This window comes from Etheostoma spectabile, unplaced genomic scaffold, assembly GCF_008692095.1.
Source record: "Etheostoma spectabile isolate EspeVRDwgs_2016 unplaced genomic scaffold, UIUC_Espe_1.0 scaffold00569777, whole genome shotgun sequence".
Classification (NCBI taxonomy): domain Eukaryota; kingdom Metazoa; phylum Chordata; class Actinopteri; order Perciformes; family Percidae; genus Etheostoma; species Etheostoma spectabile.
Genome location: NW_022605315.1, coordinates 22,457 through 47,021, shown reverse-complemented (window position 1 = coordinate 47,021; position 24,565 = coordinate 22,457). Strand labels below are relative to the sequence as shown.

The 24,565-nt window shown below is 41.4% G+C and overlaps 1 protein-coding gene across 2 annotated transcripts; it reads right to left on the bottom strand.

The window, feature by feature from the left end:
- Positions 1-233: 233 nt before the first annotated feature.
- Positions 234-24,565, bottom strand: LOC116685334 (neoverrucotoxin subunit alpha). 2 transcript variants are annotated; one of them, XM_032510447.1, is made up of 4 exons: positions 24,356-24,559; positions 18,290-18,419; positions 16,911-17,023; positions 234-3,303 (listed from the first exon to the last, which is right to left on the bottom strand). In XM_032510447.1, the coding sequence occupies exons 3-4, from the start codon at positions 17,008-17,010 to the stop codon at positions 641-643; spliced, it is 2,763 nt and encodes a 920-aa protein (XP_032366338.1). In that variant the 5' UTR covers positions 17,011-17,023; positions 18,290-18,419; positions 24,356-24,559; the 3' UTR covers positions 234-640. The 2 variants fall into 2 exon arrangements, with proteins under 2 accessions (XP_032366338.1, XP_032366337.1); XM_032510446.1 differs by lacking the exon at positions 234-3,303 and adding an exon at positions 12,733-16,303 and having other exon boundaries at positions 24,356-24,565.

The following is a 24,565-nucleotide window of genomic DNA, read 5'->3' as shown; positions in this document are numbered from 1 at the left end:
TGGAGCAGCCTCGGGGGAACTCGAGGTTCAGTGGAGGTTCAGTGTCTTGCACAAGAACTCTTCTACATATACCATGGATCCAAAAACCAACCTGATTTTCTAATGGAAAATCTCAGGAACCGAACTCCATCCTGCATACTGCAAACTTAAGAGAAGATGTCTAAAGGCGTCTACGGACTGAACTCGTTCCTCCCAGCCGGGCCTGGCCTCAGATTTCTCTCCCTCAATAAGCATGTTGATGTAGTCTGTAGTGGAGAGAGGATCTGGCTTCAGTGTTTTCTCTTTAAGTTTGTTGAAACACTCAGTAGATCTCTCTATCAGTGTGTACAACTCCCAGCCCCTCCCACGACCTTCAGTTATGCCAGTTATAATCTGCTTCTGCAAATCTTCATGTGACTTCTCAAGCTGCTTTCTTTCTCCGAGGACGTGTTTTGTCATTGTCAAGCTTTTGGTGTCTATGATATTTAAAGCAACAAAGAACCTCTTCATGCCTTTTGTTCCCATGTTCCAACAGATCTGATCAAAGCCTCCATCTTCATCTTCATCATGCTCACTCATGCCTTCTGCTACAGATGATTTGTTGTCTGTAAACAACACTGAATTATTGAATTTGAAGTGAACTGGAAGCCCGTCTTTGGTTTTAGGACATGGGACACCTGAAGCATTGATGGCCTGTAGAACTGGTGGTTGATGTCCGTCTGCAGATGTCACCAGAACCCGGATGTTTTCTACCACATCTTTGCCAAAGATTGAGAACACATAAACCAACAAACATTTCTGTGATGGTGTGAGTTGTTGAAGCAGACGGAGCTACGAAACACACAGCATCAATTTCACTGAAGCTCTCAGCAGAGAAGAGATTACGCAGATGTCCGATGATCTCCTCGTCTCTTTCTATACCTCCTGTATCTCCAAAGCCAGGAGTGTCAACAATGGTCAGTGAGTAGTTGATTTTAAAACCCTCCTGGTGGTTGATTTTGTACACAGTGACTTCAGAGGTCTGACCTTCAGCTTGTGATCTTGACTGATCTTCGTCAACTAATCTGAATCTGAAAGTGTCCTTCCACTCTACACCAACTATGTAGTTGATCATTGCATTGATCAGAGTGGACTTTCCTGATCTGGTCACCCCAAAAAGCATTATAGTGCGATTCTGCCTTGTGCTTTCTTTGCCAAAACTGAATCTTCGGCATCCACCGATGTTCATGTCTTCTTCTGTCAGAGTCAGTTTGTAAACTGAGGGCGAATCAGAATTCATCTTTTTGCTTGTACTTTTGAGGGATTCTGTTAGCGTGAACTTTGTTGTGCGGACATTAACAGAGATGCTTTCTTTGCTTCTGCCAGCTTCACCCCAATCACATCTGACCCTGACAACATATTCTGTCTCTGACTGAAGCCCTGATATGATCGCCTTTTCAGTTCCTGCCATCATTTCCTTCCATTGGAGATCTTCCTCTTTCATCCCATTGTCTGTTATGGCGTACGACACGATGTAGCTCAAAATGTGGACATCTTGTCCAAGCCCAGCAGGTTTCTCCCAGCTAACTGATATCTCTCTTGAGTTTGGTTCGACTCGAGGTTTTCCAGGAGGGCCGCAAGGTAAAGTTTTAGTGGAACCAGGGACCTCATTGGCTGGCCCAACACCTACTGAGGTCACTGCTCTACATCTGAACATATACTCTGTGTTAGGACTCAGATCGCTCACTGTGACTTCTTCAGCTTTTGATGCTGTCTTCTGTTTCCATCCATCCTCTCCACTGACACAGTACTCCACAGAATAGGAGGTGATGTCCTCTGCTCCAAATCTGGGTGGAGAGACCTTCAGCGTCACACTGTTGTGGTTTATAGCACTTACTGCCACTGTTTCAGGCTTTGATGGCGGCTCAAAGTCCTCACTGACAGAAAAGCCATCTTCATAAAGGTAGATGCTTGAACCTTTGTGTGTCTCATTTGTTGAACCTACTGTCAGGAACTTAATGGTCTTGTTCTCCTTGTTGGCCTCTGCAAAGTCACTGAAGAGCTTTGCTTTATGCCACATTTCTTGTACTACTTCTCTTAAGGCGTACCATTGTTCCTTCTCTACATCTTGGGTATGTGTATCCTGAGGGTCGTCGGTTCGTTCTAGGTAGTTTGATAAAGCTGAGAGGTATGGTTCATCACTTCCTAGTGAGGTGAAGACAAAGCACACAGCATGTTTAGCACTGAGACTTTCTTTGTACATGTCTGTTTGAGATGAGACGATCTTGGTGTTTTCCATCATGTTGATGAAAGTCAGTAAGGTGTAGATTTCTCTCTCTCTACAGTCCATCCACTCGTTCAGATTTTTCCTGTTGAAAGGAGAAGAATGTCTCTTCTTCAGGATCTCTGCGAGCCCAGCCTCCTCTTCTCCTCCTCCTCGGATTGATGGAAGTTTCTTTGCCAAGGTTCGTTGGAATTCCAGCTTGAACTCACAGGACATTTCTCTGAATGTTTTAATCTTGTTGCCAATCTGTGGGAACTGCTGTGCAGTGGTGGTCCTCAGTGCATCATTGCACCTCATTTCCACCTCACCGACATCCTCCAGGACACTCTGTGACTCTTGAACTAGTCTTATACTTATCTGACGGACAAGTTTGGCAGCATTAGAATCTAAACTTGTCAGGGGCAACAGCCAGACCTTCATTGGTACGGCGTTTTCTCCGTTGGCTCCCAACAATGTTGGGAGACTTTGGTAGACTTCTACTGCATCCTGAAAGGTTGTAGGAGGTTTCTGAAGGGAAAAGTCTCCAAAGAATCTGCAGGAGAATTTGTCAACATGTTCTTTGTCCTTGTCTTCGATTTTTAAGGAACCTTCACCCTCTATTGTAATGCTGGGTATCTTCTTGATCATCACCTTCAAGTTGCCCTGAATGTCTTGATGATCTTTCTTCTCAGACACCTCCCGGTCAAAGACAAAGAAGGCTTGTGCCCCATAAAGAATAGCTGTGACTACATGTGTTGCTAATCCTTTATCAAAGACATACGGATGTTTCACTTTGTCTCTTCCAAGATGATCCATTGACAGTTCCTTGACCTTTGTGGTAGCTTTGTATTTCAGAGTTACTCTGGCCTGATTTTTGGAAGTCTTACTGTCATTCAGGTACTTGGCCGATCCCCCAACCTCTACCAGTCCACCTAAAAAACTGGCTTTCAGCGATGCTTCTACATTTAGTGCAGCAGTTTTGTCTGCAATTGATTCAGAGGCCACTATCTCAAAATCATTGTATTTCTGCGGTCTTTCTCCAATATGACTCATCAGGTCATCATGGTCCCACAGTGTCAACCCTGCAAAAGAAAAAAAAATAGATTAAGTTTAGCTTTCAGAACCAGACAGAATGTGTTGTTACGTCCTAAAAGCCAGATACAAACTAAATTTATTTTGGAAGTCTCAGCATCTTCCTTATACTTGGAAACTTTCGTAATAAATGTTGTTTGTTCAGTGATATAAGTCCTCTCAGAGCAGGTACAAATTGATTTGTGTATTTATTGTTTACTCATATGAATGCTTAATATGTTTACGTTAAAGCAACACTAAAGAACTTTTCCCCTTTTCAGTCCCTCTTGGAACGACAACTAGGGAAATGTGAGCTGTCGTTCCAATGAGACAACCTGAAGGGGGACCATAGCGGAAAACGTTCTCTAGTGTTACTTCAATGTATGCACCAACCACCAAACAAATTCCTTGTGTTACTTGACAATTAATCCCTTTCTGATTCTGATAATAAAGAGAGCCCTTCATGGTTTGTAGAGAAAAGAGGGGGATCAGGTTTATCTCTGAGTCTTATCATTTGTGTTCTTGAACCCGGCAGTGTGGTGCAGATCGCATTCAAGTAGGTGGATACAGGCTCATTGGGAGTTCTTTCTTAGGTAGAAAGAAGTTCGAAATTGTTCGCAAAAAGATCTGTGACTTCTCCAGAATATCCAGGACATTATGTCAGTAATCCTAATGATGTGTATGACGTGTTACCGCCTGGCTCAAAGCCGGCAACAAAAGGGAAGTCTGATACAGATAATGTAACCAAAAAGTAATTTATTCAACTAAATATCCTAATTACATAACTTAACCCAACATAAAGGTAACAGTGTGGTGTGTAAGTATAGAAGACAACAGTTGTGTTTGCCATGCATGGATGAGTGAATGAATGAATGAAGTGAAGTGTGTTGGAAGATGCAACAAACCAAACAAAGAACAAAATGGTGGATGCTCCAGGAGGACCAGCTCAGAGAGAGTGAGACTCCCAGAAGGGCCGAGGCCTTTATGCCATCTGTAGGCCACGCCCACCTGGCCAGGTACAGACCACCCTCCCTACTCACCCCCCCGCCCACTCTCAGCACCTGAAAACAAAAAGGAGTAGAACATGACAGGCCGGCAGATTGGGAGGGGCCGTCACAGATGCTATAACGATGAATCAGAATACTTTATTGATCCCCTGAGGGAAATTGTGACGATGCTGGAGGATAACAAGGCTTGCAGTATAGACACTGCAGAATATTTCTAAAGAATGACTTGAGGAAATGTGTTTGCCGACCTACGTGTGTCACGTCAACCTGCTCTCCTGCTTGGTCATTGGCTCTCAGGGACACATACTGACACAAAGGCTGGCACGTGGGACTTCTGTGATTGGAAGAAGACTTTGTGGAAAAGTTGATTGCGGTGATTGGTCAAAATTGCGAGTCGTGCCGAATTCATGTTGATCACAAAATCCTGGAGAGACTGAATAACTTTCCGGTGCAGTAAGTGATCACATGCAGTCCAATTAATCTGGATTGCCGTAATAAACGAGCCAAATTGATCAAGAGATCTTTGTTATTGAATGTAACTCCAGTGAAAGTTATGTTGTGAAGAGTTAAGAGTCCTTACCGGTGATGAGTGAGTCTTTGCGGGAGTCGTACAACATCCCGAGGCCAAAAGGCCGGCCGAGTGCCGCCACCTCCATCGTCATGCTGGCTTCAGAGTCCATCGCTCAGCCTGGACCGGACAACCATGGACAACAGCTTTATTAGTTCACCTGTCTGACTGAAACATTTGCGATATGTTATACCACACCCCTATTTTGACTTTAATTTGGGGCAACATGTATAAACATTATTCAAACGTAAGAAGTGGGCAATTTATACAAAAGGATGTGTGATGAAAACGGCCGCCAATAGACTAGGGCTGCAGAATATGTCATATCGTCATCACGATATCAACATCGCGAATGACTGCGTAATCGGAAAAAACAATCAGAGTTTTTGTTAGTTAAAAGGAAATATCAGTAGAAACTTAAAATTTAACCTTAATTCTTATTTTTGTATATTCAATTCCATGTTGAACTTTAACAATCGCAGATACGCGGATGATGACGACGATGATGATGATGATGGAGACCTTTAGTCTGGATCAGTCTAATTTAGTATAACTTGCAATTCATTTTGGTAGTTTTGTCAATCCTTTGTATCAGTCATAATAACTTAGTACTCACCTAGTTAAAATCTGTGTTAAGGGAACAAGGTTGACATCACCGTAGAGAAACAGACAAATTCTGCAGCTCATTGAGTATCGGATACAATAAAAACTATTTATAATCGGCAGCAGAGAAACTTTTTCTACTAATTGTCCAGCTTGTATTTACATTCATAGAAGCGCTTGTTTTGCTGCTGACAGACTCAGATTAATATTCTAAGTGTCTGACAACATTATGGAAAGGATTTCTAGGGAGGTCGACCTTTTAAAGATTAAGATCCTTTTTTTAAATATAAAAGTCTGTGAAATTGCGTTCGCTAAACCCACCAGCCTCCATGTAAATAATCAGTAATTTTAGCATTATAAAATACGGCTTTCTAAAACATCTCTGAGCAGCGCTGGCTTTGGCTGCCTGGAGCCTGGGGGGGTGCGACTATCGGCTACATTTGGTTAATGTTTTCTTTCTTTCATTCCAATTTGGGGTCTGTCAGTCACAGTGAACATCGGGGACATTTCTGGGGACACATCCAGCCAGGGACAGATCACCAAAACCGGGACGACTGGTCAACCTATCTAAGGTCAATGCACAGTGCTGAGCACCATTTACTTTTGAACTCGTCAAATGATCACGAGAAACAGTTCAGTGTCCCTTCTTCTCTCATTTTATGTCTATGGTTATCAAACCAAAGAGAATCCAGTTCCTACCAAATAATTTAACTGAATAACTTCACACGACTAACCACACTGCAACCTCTGTTTAGGTTTTCATCATCAAAAGTTCTTTTGCTAACCCTCGTGTTGTCTTCCGTCAAAACTGAAAATCAAAACTTTCGTTGTAGTTGTAAACCTATCCTGAAACAACCTCAAAATACAATTATGAACCTACAAATGAGCAGAATATGGGAGTTTAAAACTACGAGTACTTTGACCGAAATAAAAATTTGGGTGTAATCATCCTTTAAAACAAAATACTGGTCCTGGAACTGCGATCCTGAAAGTGCAATCTCCATTAGGCTACTGCAGGAAAATAATTTTGGCTGATTCTGCTGCTGATGGACTCTCCACTTAGCCTGATAACAAGTGGACGTGTCCTCCCAGAGGAGATGCTGACTCATTTCCTCATTCCTTTGGTGAGGCTGAACGACCTGAAAGGTCCGCACATCTCGTCATTAATAATACCATATCATACTTTATTAATCCCTCTTGGGGAAACATTTTACTCTGTTAGTTTTATTATAAACGGACTGTGTAGGAGCCACCCACAGCATGTTGTTTATGGTCTAAGTTCTATTGTTTGATTATTATGTTGGGCACTTTCAAACACTTCCCGTAGACCGCCGCTCTAACGCACTTATCTCGACTCACAAAGTATCTTCACGTTTGGTAACTGCAGTGCTAGTTGTATATTACGTGTGGAGGAATAAATCATTGCAGTACAGTCTGGAGCACGCTGCAGTGTGTTAATGCATCGCCTCGGTGGACTGCTGCAGCCAACCGACAGAGCTCCTGCTGCTCCTCGGCAGGTTAATGGCAGGAAGGCTCGGCATCAGCTCCACCTCCATCAAAAGGCTCCGACTGGTTCAGAACTCAACCGCACGACTCATCACCCGCTCCACGTCCTGGCACCACATCCCTCCGGTCCTAAAACAGCTGCACTGGCTTCCCATCTCTCACCGGATCACATACAAGATCCTGGTCCTCACCTACACAGCCATTCACCATCTTGCCTCGTCATACCTCACTGTCTCCCCACCCCTACCAACCTTCACGGTCCCTCAGATCCACCACAGCCGGTCTCCTCTACGTCCCCAAGTCAAAGCTCCGCAGTTTAGGGGACAGAGCCTTTTCCAGGGCGGCTCCCAGGCTCTGGAACTCCCTCCCCCCATGAGATCCGCATCTCTGAGTCCCTCACCATCTTTCAGTCCCGTCTGAAGACCCATCTCTTCTGTTCTGCCTATCCTTAATTGTTTTTATTATTGTTTAATTTTTAATTTTTAATTTTTATTTTTTATATATTTAGCTACTGTTTCTACTCTGTAAAGCAACTTTGAGCTTGGGAAAAGCGCTACACAAATTCAATTTATTATTATTATTATTATTATTATGTTCTGTTACATTTCAGTTAATCATCCTCAACGTCTTATTATAAGTTAGTGGAGACCGCCTGAACAATCCTATCAAAACACAGATTAAGGACTATAAGACTGATGCCTCTGGGTTTTTTTTAAAATCCATGTACATGTTCTGATAAAAAAATTACATTTTTTTAATTTTATGTATACTTACAAAAAAGTCAGAATCTGGTTTGATTAAATTTGAGCAGATACTCACCAGCTGTTGGTGCAGATTCTGCTGTTTTGTTGATAAAACCTGATGGTTTCAGTTGGACATTTCTTCAGAGAGAGACACAGAGACGTGTCTCCATCGCAGTACTGCAGCATCTGAGACTATCTTTCACTTTCATCTGATTAAATGGGAAATGTGACGTAGAAGCTCCTCTCTCTGCTCCACCTCTCAGTATACAGGACATGCCCGTTATAGTAAGCATGGTGTATTTACAGTGGTGCTCATAAGTGTTTGATCCCAGGCTGAAGTTAGACTAAAAAGAGGAATAAAAAATACTTCTCATGGAAATTAATCTTTATGCCTTTATTAAGAAAAAATAATAGAAAAATCCAACCTTTAAGAACACAAAATATATTTGTAAATGAATAATGTATCATAAATAAATGAATGTTCTTCCTTAAAATACAGGGGCATAAGTATAAACCCCCCTATGTTAAAATACAGGGGCATAAGTATACACCCCCCTATGTTAAAATACAGTGGCATAAGTATACACCCCCTATGTTAAAATACAGGGGCATAAGTATACACCCCCCTATGTTAAAATACAGGGGCATAAGTATAAACCCCCCTATGTTAAAATACAGGGGGCATAAGTATACACCCCCCTATGTTAAAATACAGGGGGCATAAGTATACACCCCCTATGTTAAAATACAGGGGCATAAGTATACACCCCCCTATGTTAAAATACAGGGGCATAAGTATACACCCCCTATGTTAAAATACAGGGGGCATAAGTATACACCCCCCTATGTTAAAATACAGGGGCATAAGTATACACCCCCCTATGTTAAAATACAGGGGTATAAGTATACACCCCCCTATGTTAAAATACAGGGGCATAAGTATACACCCCCCTATGTTAAAATACAGGGGTATAAGTATACACCCCCTATGTTAAAATACAGGGGCATAAGTATACACCCCCCTATGTTAAAATACAGGGGCATAAGTATACACCCCCCTATGTTAAAATACAGGGGTATAAGTATACACCCCCTATGTTAAATACAGGGGCATAAGTATACACCCCCCTATGTTAAAATACAGGGGCATAAGTATACACCCCCTATGTTAAAATACAGGGGGCATAAGTATACACCCCCCTATGTTAAAATACAGGGGCATAAGTATATACCCCCCTATGTTAAAATACAGGGGCATAAGTATACACCCCCTATGTCAAAATACAGGGTTATGAGTATACACCCCCCTATGTTAAAATACAGGGGCATAAGTATACACCCCCTATGTTAAAATACAGGGGGCATAAGTATACACCCCCCTATGTTAAAATACAGGGGCATAAGTATACACCCCCCTATGTTAAAATACAGGGGTATAAGTATACACCCCCCTATGTTAAAATACAGGGGCATAAGTATACACCCCCCTATGTTAAAATACAGGGGTATAAGTATACACCCCCCTATGTTAAAATACAGGGGCATAAGTATACACCCCCTATGTTAAAATACAGGGGCATAAGTATACACCCCCCTATGTTAAAATACAGGGGTATAAGTATACACCCCCCTATGTTAAAATACAGGGGCATAAGTATACACCCCCCTATGTTAAAATACAGGGGCATAAGTATACACCCCCCTATGTTAAAATACAGGGGGCATAAGTATACACCCCCCTATGTTAAAATACAGGGGCATAAGTATATACCCCCCTATGTTAAAATACAGGGGCATAAGTATACACCCCCTATGTCAAAATACAGGGTTATGAGTATACACCCCCCTATGTTAAAATACAGGGGCATAAGTATACACCCCCCTATGTTAACTTAACTAGTTACTTAAGTACTTGAGAACATGTCCTGAGTTACTTTGCAGTGTTTCTGTCAGACGGATGGACGTCAGCAGCCTGACCTCTAAGGTCCTGGAAGAGAAAACGGAGCTGCAGAGCGTAAAGAAGACCGCGCTGACACATCAGAGGACAACAGACAACACTTGAGGTGTAATAACATTCATTTATTCTTTATTATGGAATAATTTCTCCATTATTTCAGTGGCAGCCATCGTATTACCCCACAGGACGATAACATGGAGATATACTGGATATCAGGAGTCATTCATATTATTCACAATGGCTTCATCTTTTTACATCTCCCAGAAAATTAAAACTTAAAATCTAATAAAACAGAGGATAAACATGTTAAACTGAGCAGGAAGCTGTTAACCCAGAGTAGAAATGTGAACTGGGTTACAGGAGAGAAATGTTTTAAAGCATGCATATTGTATGTATGTATAATGTGTGTAGGTATAATGTGTGTAGGTGTAATGTGTGTAGGTATAATGTGTGTAGGTATAATGTGTGTAGGTGTAATGTGTGTATGTATAATGTGTGTATGTATAATGTGTGTAGGTATAATGTGTGTAGGTATAATGTGTGTATGTGTAATGTGTGTATGTATAATGTGTGTAGGTATAATGTGTGTATGTATAATGTGTGTATGTATAATGTGTGTAGGTATAATGTGTGTATGTATAATGTGTGTATGTATAATGTGTGTATGTATAATGTGTGTAGGTGTAATGTGTGTATGTATAATGTGTGTATGTGTAATGTGTGTATGTATAATGTGTGTAGGTATAATGTGTGTATGTATAATGTGTGTAGGTATAATGTGTGTAGGTATAATGTTTGTATGTATAATGCATTTTCATTTACATCACTCGCATTAATTATGTTCTTCATATCTCAGAGAAAATACATTGAAGAGTATTTAAAAGAAACTTAAAAATATAACAACAAGCTGATATTGCGGTTTAAAAACCTGAATTAACCCTTGTGTTGTCCTGGAGACAAATTTGACCCATTTCCAAGATTTTTTTAAAGACAAATGGGAGGTCAAAAATGTCAAACAGGCGACAAAACGTTGGGGATAAAAGCTTGATAAACAAAAAAATGTGACAAAAGCTACAAAAAAATCTTCAAACACTTCAAAAACACTGTAAGTAAGCGTCAAAAACTTTGGAAAAAAGACGACAAAACATTGAGAAAGGGAACCTGAGCATGTGTGTGTAGTTCCTGTGTGTAATGTGTGTAATAACAACAGAGTGTACATTGTAATTTCCCCTTGTGGGATTAATAAAGGAAACATTAAATTAAATGAATGTAAATACAAATGTTCAGATCTGCAGAGATAGCGGCGGCAAGATGACATCACGACGTCACGTAAACGTACACGCCCACTTTCTTAAGTGTTGTCTTCACTTTCAGGACCCTCGTGTCCTTTGGGTCCCTACTCCGTCTGGGGTCATATCCTTTGGGTCCCTACTCCGTCTGGGGTCATATCCTTTGGGTCCCTACTCCGTCTGGGGTCATATCCTTTGGGTCCCTACTCCGTCTGGGGTCATATCCTGAGTCATGTTCTGAATTGAGTGAGAAATACGTGTTTCACAGGAAATAAGGTACGACCGTTGGTTTTTAGGTAGAATTTTTTTTTTCTTCTTGTAAAAATTTGAAACGGGTCAATTTGACCCAAATGCAAGGGTTAAACCAAGTGGGACATGAAGGAAACGTAACACGCGGGATACGATCCTGGGTGAAAGTCCTGTATTTAACCCCCCCCCGACAAATTTCCCTACTCAGATTTTTGCCCTTTCAGACTACGGTGGAAATACACACGCTACTGCAAGGTGATGTAAGTCAATGGAGGCCGAACGGCGTTGGTAGACACGCTAAGAAGCGAGTATGCGTCTTGATAACACCCAGCAACGGGTTAATAATCGGCGTAATGGTGACTGAAGTTAACCCTCCTGGTGTCCTCGGGTCACTTTTTACCCACTTTTAAAATGTTTCTATATCAAAAAATTGGGTTTCTTTCAACAAAAATGAAAATAGGATTAGGGTTAGGGTTTCTGGTTTCCAGAAAAACATGGATGGTTCCATACGACGCTCTTCACAATTAAAATAAATGATCAGTTCACTAGTCTTGATAAATTCTACCGAGTCACCCTAAATTGGACTGCAACTGATCAACTACCCCCCCCCCCGCCACCCTTCACCCGAGCAGGAAAACAACCAGCAGCTGGCCTTCTATCTCGTCCTGTGCTCCGGTTATCTCTTCAAGGTCACGCCGATGAACTGAGCTTTTAACAACACAGACAGTTTGACGCGCACATTGCACACACAACTCACTATCTCACACACACACCATACACTCCCTCCCCCATCCCGCCCCACATCCATATGTCTGCCTCGTTTCTGTGTTTCTGTGTTTCTCGCACCCTCTATATGCCACCTCAAAAAATTCCTTCATGTGTCCACATGAACTGTGTGTTGTCTTGCATTATGTTATGTTGTTATGTCTTGTACTCTATCTTGCTACAATGCTGATTGATTCTGTTTCTGATGCATCTGAAGTGAAGTGTGCGCATGCGCTGAAAAGTGCGAGCTGCCTGTTGCAGTGCTCCGTCTCTGTCTTCTTACTACTGGTGCTACTGTGACACAGAGTTTCCCTTCGGGGATCAATAAAGTATTTCTGATTCTGATTCTGATTCTGATTTATGCAATTTTATGGAATTTTAGAAAAAAAAATAAAAAACTGACGACAAACATTAAACAAAGCGCAGAAAAAAATCAACAAAGGTGACAAAAAGTGACAAAAACGTTCAAAATAAGCTTGTCCCAGAAAAACCAAAAGTTCCACGGTCAACGGGAAGACAACACAAGGGTTAATGGTCCAAAAACACAATGCTGTCCCACTTAAAATATTATTGATATAATGTTATATATTATTTATGTTAATCTGTGTTTCCCTTCGTGGTAAACAGCACATGTAAATAACTCTGCAGGAATACTGTGTACAAATGAAAAGGTTTTATCTAGGGTTGACTTTTCTGGGACAAAGTCCTGTGAGTCCAGTATCTCAGTATCTCTGGACTCTAGTCCCGTTTTTCCTTGATTATCTGTCAGAATGGATCTCTTCGTTGTCTTGGTGGTTATCTGTTCAGGTCTCGTTACGGTCTGATGCAACCATTGTCATGATATCAGACAGGGATGGAGATGGAGATGGACTGTTCTTATGAAGAGCTGTTTCTAGTCTTAACCACTTCTCAAAGCTCTTTCACATAGAACAGGAACCGTTCATAATCTGATGCTGCTGTACAAGGAGCCACCTGCTCATCAAATACACACTCACACACATCTACACACCGATGGAGCAGCATCGGGGGCAACTCCAGGTTCAGTGTCTTGCCCAAGGACACTTCAACATGGGACTGCAGGGCCAGGGATTGAATCACCATCCTTCGGATTGGCATGCGCCCGCTCTACGGCGGGTCCCCAAATATCTAAATAAATCTTTTTTTATGGCTTCCAGGGTCTGGACTCGTTTCTCCCAGCCTGGCCTGGCCTCAGATTTCTCTCCCACAATAAGCATGTTGATGTAGTCTCTAGGGGAGAGAGGATCTGGCTTCAGTGTTTTTTCTTTATGTTTGTTGAAAAACATCCTTGAATTCTCTATCAGTGTGTACAACTCCTTGCCCATGCCCCTCACACTACTTTCAGTTATGATCATTAAAACCTGTTTCTTCAAATTGTCAAACTCTTCTTCAAAAAACTTCTCATCCTGCTTTCTTTCTCTAAGAACGTTTTTTGTCATTTTTAAGCTTTTGGTTTCTATGATATTTAAACCAACAAAGAACCTCTTCATGCTTTTTGTTCCCATGTTCCAACACATCTGATCAAAGCCTCCATCTCCATCTTCATCATGCTCACTCATGCCTTCTGCTACAGATGATTTGTTTTCTGTAAACAACGCTGAGTTATTGAATTTGAAGTGAACTGGAAGCCCGTCTTTGGTCTTAGGACATGGGACACGTGAAGCATTGATGGCCTCTAGAACTGGTGGTTGATGTCCACCAGCAGATGTCACCAGAACCCGGATGTTTTCAGCCACATCTTTACCAAAGATTGAGAACACAGACTTACACCAACATTTCTGTGATGGTGTGAGTTGGGCTAAAGCAGACGGAGCTACGAAACACACAGCGTCAATTTCACTGAAGCTCTCAGCTGAGAAGAGATTGCGCAGATGTTTGATGATCTTCTCGTCTCTTTCTATACCTCCTGTATCTCCAAAGCCTGGAGTGTCAACAACGGTCAGTGAGTAGTTGATTTTAAAACCCTCCTGGTGGTTGATTTTGTACACAGTGACTTCAGAGGTCTGACCTTCAGCTTGTGATCTCGACTGATCTTTGTCAACTAATCTGAATCTGAAAGTGTCCTTCCACTCTACACCAACTATGTAGTTGATCATTGCATTGATCAGAGTGGACTTTCCTGATCTGGTCACCCCAAAAAGCATTATAGTGCGATTCTGCCTTGTGCTTTCTTTGCCAAAACTGAATCTTCGGCATCCACCGATGTTCATGTCTTCTTCTGTCAGAGTCAGTTTGTAAACTGAGGGTGAATCAGAATTCATCTTTTCGCTTGTACTTTTGAGGGATTCTGTTAGCGTGAACTTTGTTGTGCGGACATTAACAGAGATGCTTTCTTTGCTTCTGCCAGCTTCACCCCAATCACATCTGACCCTGACAACATATTCTGTCTCTGACTGAAGCCCTGATATGATCGCCTTTTCAGTTCCTGCCATCATTTCCTTCCATTGGAGATCTTCCTCTTTCATCCCATCGTCTGTTTTGGCGTACGCCACGATGTAGCTCAAAATGTGGACATCTTGTCCAAGCCCAGCAGGTTTCTCCCAGCTAACTGAGATCTCTCTTGAGTTTGGTTCAACTTGAGGTTTTCCAGGAGGGCCGCAAGGTAAAGTTTTAATGGAACCAGGGACCTCATTATCTGGTCCAACACCTACTGAGGTCACTGCTCTACATCTGAACATATACTCTGTGTTAGGACTCAGATCGTTCACTGTGACTTCTTCAGCTTTTGATGCTGTCTTCTGTTTCCATCCATCCTCTCCACTGACACAGTACTCCACAGAGTAGGAGGTGATGTCCTCTGCTCCAAATCTGGGTGGAGAGATCTTCAGCGTCACACTGTTGTGGTTTATATCACTTACTGCAACTGTTTCAGGCTTTGATGGCGGCTCAAAGTCCTCACTGACAGGAAAGCCATCTTCATAAAGGTAGATGCTTGAACCTTTGTGTGTCTCATTTGTTGAACCTACTGTCAGGAACTTAATGGTCTTGTTCTCCTTGTTGGCCTCTGCAAAGTCACTGAAGAGCTTTGCTTTATGCCTCATTTCTTGTACCACTTCACTTGAGGCGTACCATTGCTCCTTCTCTACATCTTGGGTATGTGTATCCTGAGGGTCGTTGGTTTGTTCTAGGTAGTTTGATAAAGCTGAGAGGTACGGTTCATCACTTCCCAATGAGGTGAAGACAAAGCACACAGCGTGTTTAGCACTGAGACTTTCCTCATCAAGACCATTTTGAGAAGGGACAATCTTGGTGTTGGTCATCATGTTGGTGAAAGACTTTAACATGCAGATTTCTCTCTCTCTACAGTCCATCCACTCGTGCAGGTTTTTGCTGTTGAAAGGAGAAGAATGTCTCTTCTTCAGGATCTCTGCGAGCCCAGCCTCCTCTTCTCCTCCTCCTCGGATTGACGGTAGTTTCTTTGCAAAGATTCGTTGGAATCCCAGCTTGAACTCACAGCACATTTCTCTAAATGTTTTAATCTTTTTGCCGATCTGTGGGAACTGCTGTGCAGTGGTGGTCCTCAGTGCATCATTGCACCTCATTTCCACCTCACCGACATCCTCCAGGACACTCTGTGACTCTTGAACTAGTCTTATACTTATCTGACGGACAAGTTTGGCAGCATTAGAATCTAAACTTGTCAGGGGCAACAGCCAGACCTTCATTGGTACGGCGTTTTCTCCGTTGGCTCCCAACAATTTTGGGAGGCTTTGGTAGACTTCTACTGCATCCTGAAAGGTTGTAGGAGGTTTCTGAAGGGAAAAGTCTCCAATGAATCTGCAGGAGAATTTGTCAACATGTTCTTTGTCCTTGTCTTCCATTTTTAAGGAACCTTCACCCTCTATTGTAATGCTGGGTATCTTGTTGACCATCACCTTCAAGTTGCCCTGAATGTCTTGATGATCTTCCTTCTCAGACACCTCCCGGTCAAAGACAAAGAAGGCTTGTGCCCCATAAAGAATAGCTGTGACTACATGTGTTGCTAACCCTTGATCAAAGACATACGGATGTTTCACTTTGTCTCTTCCAAGATGATTCATCGACAGTTCCTTGACCTTTGTGGTAGCTTTGTATTTCAGAGTTACTCTGGCCTGATTTTTGGAAGTCTTACTGTCATTCAGGTACTCGGCCGATCCCCCAACCTCTACCAGTCCACCTAAAAAACTTGCCTTCAGCGATGCTTTTACATTTAGAGCCGAAGTTTTATCTTCAATTGATTCAGATGCAACTATCTCAAACTTATTGGATTTCTGTGGTCTTTCTCCAATATGACTCATCAGGTCATCATGATCCCACAGTTTAAATCCTGCAAAAAAAAAAAAAAAATGAAGTTAAGCTTTCAGAATCAGCCAGAAAGAATAACGGGTTGTTACCTTCTAAAAGACAATGATCTGATAACTGATCAAAAGATCTGAGATAAAATCATTGTTAAATATGACTTTAAATACTTGAAGCTGCAGTAGACACTTTATTTTTGGCATTGTGCAAAAATTCAACCATCATTTCTCATTTGTAATTCAAGTTGTCTGAGAGAAAACTAGACTTTCAGCACCTCCTCTTGGCTCTGTTTTTAGGCTTTACAAAATCTAGTGGGAGACTTCGGCCAATCACTGTATTTTAAAGATGGAGGCGCAACATGGCGGCCGTCATTCGAGGGACTCGCCTGTATGTATTCTGAATGACTCTGAGAGGCAGTTTCTACGCTTACGAAAATACTTTGATTGGTTGGTGGAAGTAATTACACATGAATGAGCACATATTTGTGAAAGAATTACCTCAAAAAGTTACACAACGTAGGTTTAATATGTTGTGGTAAAGAAGAGGTCTCACTCTACTTTAAATGGTGTTTTTTTCCAGTCTACCCACTGCAGCTTTAATGTGTGGTTGTGATGTCTTGCATTAAGTATCTTTACCGGGGACGAGTGAGTCTTCGCGGCAGTCGTACAACATCCCGAGGCCAAAAGGCCGGCCGAGTGCCGCCACCTCCATCGTCTTGTTGGCTTTAGAGTCCATCACTCAGTTTGATCTGGACAGAATGGACAACAGCTTGTTAATTCACTTCTCTTATAATATCCAACCACCTTAAATATTCACAGCAAACAGATAAAAAACCTGCTGCCAATTCAAAAAAAAGGTCCAGTTTAAATGTACTGTACAGGTACAATGTCAGTAAATAGACTTCTTTACATCAAGAAATAAAAAAGGGAAAACGCTAAATGAATGCACCCCCCCACACACCCCCATCTTTAATTCACTATTGTGCCACATGTTCAACAAAGAAACTTTACATGTTTTAAGGGTTTCGGGAATAGGCGCAAAAAAAAATGGCTCGCTAGCGCCCTCTACAAAATTTAAGAGAAAAAAGCTCATTGGAGCCATACCCTTGCAAGAGGAAGTCCGACATTTGTGTGATTTTTGCCATTTCCACGTGTCGTACTTTAACAAACTCCTTTCAGGATTCATAAGAGTCCAACCCTGAGGACATCTATAAACACATATTTACTCAGTCTTAGCGTCCCCTAGTGGCAACAGGAAGTAGACCTAAAAGTCAAGGTGCTATACTTTAACAAACTCCTTCCTACAGATCTCATCTGATCAACTTCACATTTGGTGGGTGCCCTCTCAACGATGAAAAGTTGATAAAAGAAAAACTTGTGGGCGTGGCATGGTGGCCATTTTGAATGTTAAGTGATGAACAAGAAAGCCGTAACTAGAGTATACATTTTCCAATCTGGACAAAATTTCTCATGACTGACAAGGGTCCAGGCCTGAGGAAATCTACAGGCCAATATTGACTTTTGGTCATAGCGCCCCCGCTGGCAACAGGAAATCCGCCTCATACATAACATGTGTCACTGAGCCAGCCCCTACACTCTAGCCACGCCCTCTTTTATAACTTGTGAACCGTTTAAGGTAGACTCATGTGAGGTATCACTGAACTCAGCAAAGAGTTATTTTTTAATCTGTGATGTTTTATGTTCTATGCTTAAGTCCGCCGACTTTAACAACTAATGACCTGGTTCTTGTACACTATTGTGTGAGGTATCATTGAACTTAGAGAGTTCCCTTTTCATTCACAATTTTCAGTGTCTGAGTGTCATGCAAATGCACGGTCACAAGGAGTGGCATACGCCTGTAAACCCGGCAGGCAAGGAGATGCAATGGCCCGTCCAAGCTTGCAGCTTTAATTATTATTACTGTTAATACTATCTGCTCACAATAACTAGCAGCAACAAGTGTTTGTAATTAATCCTGTTAATGAAGTTATTCCTGTTAAATCTAGAAAGCTCACCTGTTTAAATGTTTAGTTTCAGAACATTTTGTGCAGGAAGAAGTTGTTTCTGTAGAAGAGGAAGGTCACAACAATGGACTCAGATTCACTTTATCCTCTGATTTCTACCAGCAGCAGGAAAGGGATCCTACTGATAGACAAAGAGAAAAGGTTGTTAGTTTCAGTACTAACCGATGTGTTTAGATTCTGGGTGGGACTGGTTCTCCTGGTTAGTTGGGGGAGGGTTTTACAGGCATGGATGGAGAAAAAATTTATACAATTGTAATTGTTGCTGAGGGTACTGCTAACGTTAGTCTAAACTCTAACAGCATCCAGTACTAAGGTAGAACGCCAGTAGTTCTTACTACAGCACCATGACACCATCTCAGCAGGAGGACATGGAGCAGGTGTAGAGGTGACATGGACCCCCCTGGTGCTCCCCTTACCAAAGTCCCCTACCAACAAGACCCAAAACAACTAAAAAGAGGAAATGAAATTCAAATAGATATTAATTGATATTATTTCATACTAGAATAATTAAATTAATTTACTTGGCAATCATTTATTACATGATTAAACTAGGGATGCCCTGAATCCAGGGTTTGTGCTTTTTGATGGGGTTCGGTTTCTGCCGAGCTGTGGTGAAGCTGGCAGAAGCAAAGAAAGCCTCCCTGTTAAAGTCAAAACATGAATTTGGTCTTAAAGTGGTTTTAAAGGTCCATCTCTGTAGGGATCCTGTCTATAATGGTGTCAAACTCATCCAGTAATAATCTGAGTCGGTCAGCCAGAAAACAAGCACTTTGTGAAGGTAAATACAAGCTGACGATTGCCCATTAACTTCCATTAGAGTAAGTAAGTAAGTAAAGTTTATTTATAAAGCGCTTTTCTCAGATAAAAATCACAAAGTGCTGTACAAAAGAGTAAGTAAAAAACAAGCAGTATAAAATGTATATAAATATATAAAATTAAAATGACACTAGCAAAAACCCATCAACCAAAAGCCTTCTTAAACAGACATGTTTTCAGATCATTTTTAAAAGAGACGACAGTGTCTGCAAGACGCAAGGACAGGGGCAGGGCGTTCCACAGTCTGGGAGCAACAGCTTGTTTCGCTGACTGCAGCGATCTCGCTTAAAATTGGACCAACGTCCAAGACTGTTGTTCCCATAAGTCCCGTAGATCCTGAAAGGTTGGACCAGGTTGGACTAAAACACTAGTCACCCTTTAATATCATCACAGCATTTTAAAGAACCTAACTTAGAACCAGTACAGATGACAAGAAGGTTACAAGAAGAAATTATATATGTATAATCTGCATGAAATGTTTCTAATCATGTGACCAACGGGGCCAGAAACAAACGATGCCTGGGTCAGATTTATAATCTCCATAACTCTCGTCAAAAATAAAAGAATTGGTTGGTTCCTTAAAATGCTTATTACAAGTAAAATTAACGATCAGTTCACTACTTTCATTACATTTGGTTTAACCCTTGTATTCGGGTCAAATTGCCCCTTTTCAAATTTTTACAAGAAGAAAAAGTTAAATTTTTTTCTACCTTAAAAAAAACAATGGCCTTCCCTTTTTTCCTGTGAAACACGTATTCCTGACTCAATTCAGAAAATTACTCCGGCTATGACCACAGACGGAGTAGGGACCCAAAGGATACGAGGGTCCCGAAAGTGAAGACAATACAAGGGTTAAATCAATTTTATAGCATTGGTGGGAAAAAGTGGAAAATATTGTCCAAAATACACCCCCCTATGAGAAAAAACTCAAACGTAAAAAAGCACAGACAAAAAATTGATAAAAACTTACAGTAAACTTACTTAAAGTTACAAAAACGCCAGGAAAGTGACAATAGTGTCGAGAAAAGACAACCAAATAGTTTTAATTTTTAATTCATACCCAGGAAAACAAAAGTCAATGGAAAGACAACACCACGCTGCAGACATGAATGACAAATAGCCCAATTAATTCTGATGATGCAGTTACCCTCTTCATACACTAGATGGCAGTATAAGATATTAAACCTGTCAGGGTTGTGACCATAGACCAGGGGTGGGCAATTAATTTTTACCGAGGGCCGCATGAGCAACCCGAGCACTGCTGGAGGGCCACATCGACATTCTTTCAATTAAATTTTGCTCAATATTATTTTTGATATACCGTATGATAAAAAAATAATAATAATTTAATTTAACCTAACTTAACTTTATACAAAAGCATATTGCTTTTGATGGTTTTATTTAAACTCTTAATCCTTAAATATTTATATTAGGCTGTGTGAAATTAAAATGAAATTGAAATAAGAAAACAAAAACAATTATTGAATTGCTGATAGAAACTGCATCTCTGGGGGTGTTAAGTTTGGTTAAAAAGTCCTAGTTGGGTTTGCAGTTTTACCATCAACCATCAGCCTCCCTCGCGCCTCATCAGACAGATTCCGGTATTTATATTAAACACAGCAACCTGTGTACCACAAATTAAGCTTTACCTTTAATTTCTGTAAAGAAATACTTGGCAGTCCATGTCTTGTTGAAAACACGGCATTCGTCATCAACTTTTCTTTTTTGTAGCGTGACATCTCGCGCGTAACCGAACATCACTCGTCGCTGTGCACCTTCCCTCACAGGTTACGCACGGACATACGTCCATAAATAACGCTTTTCAAAATAAAAGCAGCACAGTTGTATTGCACGCACGACATAGATGTTTTTTAAATTTATTTTGTAATTTGTGATTGCCGCTGTTCACCTTCACTCGCAATCACGCACGCGCATACGTCCACACGGAAGTAATACAAATAACGCTTTTCAAAACAAAAGCAGCACCGTTGTATTGCACACTCGACATAGCCATTTTTAAAATTTATTTTGGAATTTATGATTGGCCTGACGCGGGCCGGACAGGGACGCACAAAGGGCCGGATGTGGCCCGCGGGTCTGCCATAGACCGTATAAGGTTGGGACTTGTAACAGTTGACGAGCTATGATTGGATGATTGGATACTGTACCTTCTCATGTACAGTATATGTATGTTTTTCTTAATTATTACAACTGAATTTAAAAGGTGGAAACTGTTCTCTGCTTCACGTCACACTTGATGTTCACTAAGCCTAACCCTATGTTAAAATACAGGGGGCATAAGTGTACACCCCTGTCACGGGTGAAGACGTGAGGACCCAAATGCAGGAAGAGATGTAGTCAAGAGGTTTATTGCGGCAACAAACAGAGTCCAAGCAAAAAACACCCAAACGAGGATCCGCAAAAACTCACGGGGAAAGTAGCTCACGGGGAAGGCATATTCCAGGGAAGACAAACGAGGGAGAAACATACAGGAACGCACAGCACAAACTCAGAGGACAGACTGGCAAGACAAAACGACCTGACAAAAAACAAGGGAGGCACAGGCATTAAATACACAAGGTAACGAGGGAACGAGGTAACGAGAGGCAGGTGACAAGAGGGCAGGGATACAGGTGGAAAACATCAGGTACTCACAAGAGAGGGAAGACACAGGAAGTAGAACTGGAGGCAGGATGAGACAAAAACCAGACTTCAAAATAGAACAGGAAACAGAACAAGCAGACACTTAGGGGTACACAAGACAGGACCAACAACACAAAGACCAGGGAAAAAAAATAACACAAGGGAGGCCAAAAGGGAAGAAAAACCAAAACCACAACACCCCCCCCCTATGTTAAATTCCCATAGAGGCAGATGTTTATTATTAAAGGCCAGTTATTCCATGGATCAGGATACTTTGCATCCTCATAAAGTTCCTTGCCTTTGGTAATTAAAATACCCCCCCACATCCTCACATACCCTTCACCATAGATTGGCAGGGTTTTATTTCATTAAGCCTAATAGCTGGTCTGATTTGCATTGGGAGATGATTTTATGGAAAGTTTCCCATGCCGATCTCTATGTATGGTGAAGTGAACATACACTAACGACCCTAACACTCTGAAAGTGATAAGCCTCCTCTGATGCATCTATGACGCACTGCAGGCATCATATTAGAAACGCCAACACTACAGAACCAGCAGTATGTTAAAAAAAGTCTATTTATTAACTTTACCTGGTTTTGGAAAGCACACCTGTCCGTCTGGTGGTGAAAGCCAGCGAGAATCGACTGACTGACCATCAGAGGAATACATCTTTGTATGTCTATTGTTTACTGTTGTTTGTTTGTTTGATTGGTTGTTGGTTCCCCTTCGAGGGGAACTCGAACAGCGTCGGTTACGACACTACGGGAACGCCTTTAGTGTCGTAACCGACGCAGTGGCTAGTTCCCCTATCTCGGGGAACAAGGGTTACATACGTAACCTGCAACGTTTTTTATTGAGGAAAAACTGCTAAAAACTGCTAAAGTAAGGGAGACCGGGGACCAGAGGTGGGTAGGAACGAGTTACATTTACTCCGTTACATTTACTTGAGTAAGTTTTTGAAAGAATTGTACTTCTAGGAGTAGTTTTAAATCACTATACTTTTACTTTTACTTGAGTAGATTAGTGAAAAATAAACTGTACTCTTACTCCGATACAAGGAGCTCGTTACTCGTTACTACGCTTCATTGTTTTTACCCCCGCGTCCGTCTCATTTTAATGTTTTTTGACAGAGAGAGAGAGAGTCTTCCGCTGAACGTGACTGTGCTTAACCAATCACACGTCGTTGTGCAGTCACGTGACCGTACTCGTTTCAGCAGCGGGACAGGTTAGTTTTACAGTCGTAGCAAAGCAAAGAAACAGCAGCTACGTTATGCGGTGTGTTCAGGGTCTACCAAAACAAACGGACATGTCAGCGTTCAACAACTCAACCTCTAACCTGAGGAGACGTAGCGGTGGTTCTAACCTGAGGAGACGTAGCGGTGGTTCTAACCTGAGGAGACGTAGCGGTGGTTCTAACCTGAGGAGACGTAGCGGTGGTTCTAACCTGGGGAGACGTAGCGGTGGTTCTAACCTGAGGAGACGTAGCGGTGGTTCTAACCTGAGGAGACGTAGCGGTGGTTCTAACCTGAGGAGACGTAGCGGTGGTTGTAGTTTTTGCTGTGGAGAGGTGGATGTTTGTCTTTTAGGTTACATACAGGATGTTTTACACATGCAGTATCCATCCAAATTTGATGTGACAAGTCTCTCAAGTAAGCTATTTTGTAATTAATAAATTTATTTAAATTTATTTTATTGATTGGATGAACTATAATTTGCCTAAAGATAATTATTTTGTGTTTTTGTCGGTCTGATTGATGCTTGTGTTGAGAAATAAATCAGACGTTACTCAACAGTTACTCACTACTTGAGTAGTTTTTTCATCAAGTACTTTTTTACTTTTACTCAAGTAATTATTTGGACGACTACTTTTACTTTTACTTGAGTCATATTATTCTGAAGTAACAGTACTTTTACTTGAGTACAATTTTTGGCTACTCTACCCACCTCTGCCGGGGACAAAAAAACAGTAACAGTCCTTCCCTATGAGCCCCTCAAAAACGCAAGGTAGCAAAAATCAGAGAACAACAAAAACAAAGCAACAAGAGGGGGAGCAGAGCCGAGTTAAGCTTTAGAATTAATACTAAATATGGTATTACAGGATGTGCTATGACGACATGAGGTCTGACAAATGAGGATGTGCTTCTAACTGCGAAATTATAACCATGTGACCCTCCTCTGTAATTTTCCACGGGCCTTCTACACAGTCACAGCATGTTTGTCCTTTTCTTAGGCAGTAAATATTAACACACTTCTAAGCTGTGATATAGATGTTTTTGATATACATACATCATTAACAGTATTCACATCAGATTGGATGGAATAGAACTGAGATGATTGGGCTGTCTGTCATTAAAAGAGTTTTCTATCACACAATGAGAAAATGGAAATCAACAAACTAAATAGTCTTGACAGTTAAATCAACTGGGAAAAGAACCAAAGTAAAATACGTACCGATTTCAGTTAATTATCCTCAACTTCTAATTTTATGTTAGTGTAACCTCCTGAACCAACCTATCAAAACTTTCCAGATTTAGGACTATAAGACTGATACCTCTGTTTTTTTGGTCCAACATGTACATGTTGAGCACATACTCACCAGCTATTGGCAGAAATTCCGCTGTTTTGTTGAAGTAACCTGATGGATTCAGTGTAATCTTTCTTCAGAGAGAAACAGAGATTTGGCTCCTTAGCAGTACTGCAGTATCGGAGAATTTCTTTCATCTGAGGAAATAGGAAATGTGACGTAGAAGCTCTGCTCTCTCAGTGTTGCTCCACCTCTCAGTATACAGGACATGCCCGTTATAGT

What these genes read in the sequence shown, in the direction of transcription:
- LOC116685334 (XM_032510446.1), bottom strand. Translation starts at nt 17,010, where the DNA reads ATGGACTCTAAAGCCAACAAGACGATGGAGGTGGCGGCACTCGGCCGG. An exon ending in CGAAGACTCACTCGTCCCCG is followed by an intron (nt 16,304 to 16,910) that starts GTAAAGATACTT and finishes TTTTTTTTGCAG; the next exon opens with GATTTAAACTGTGGGATCAT.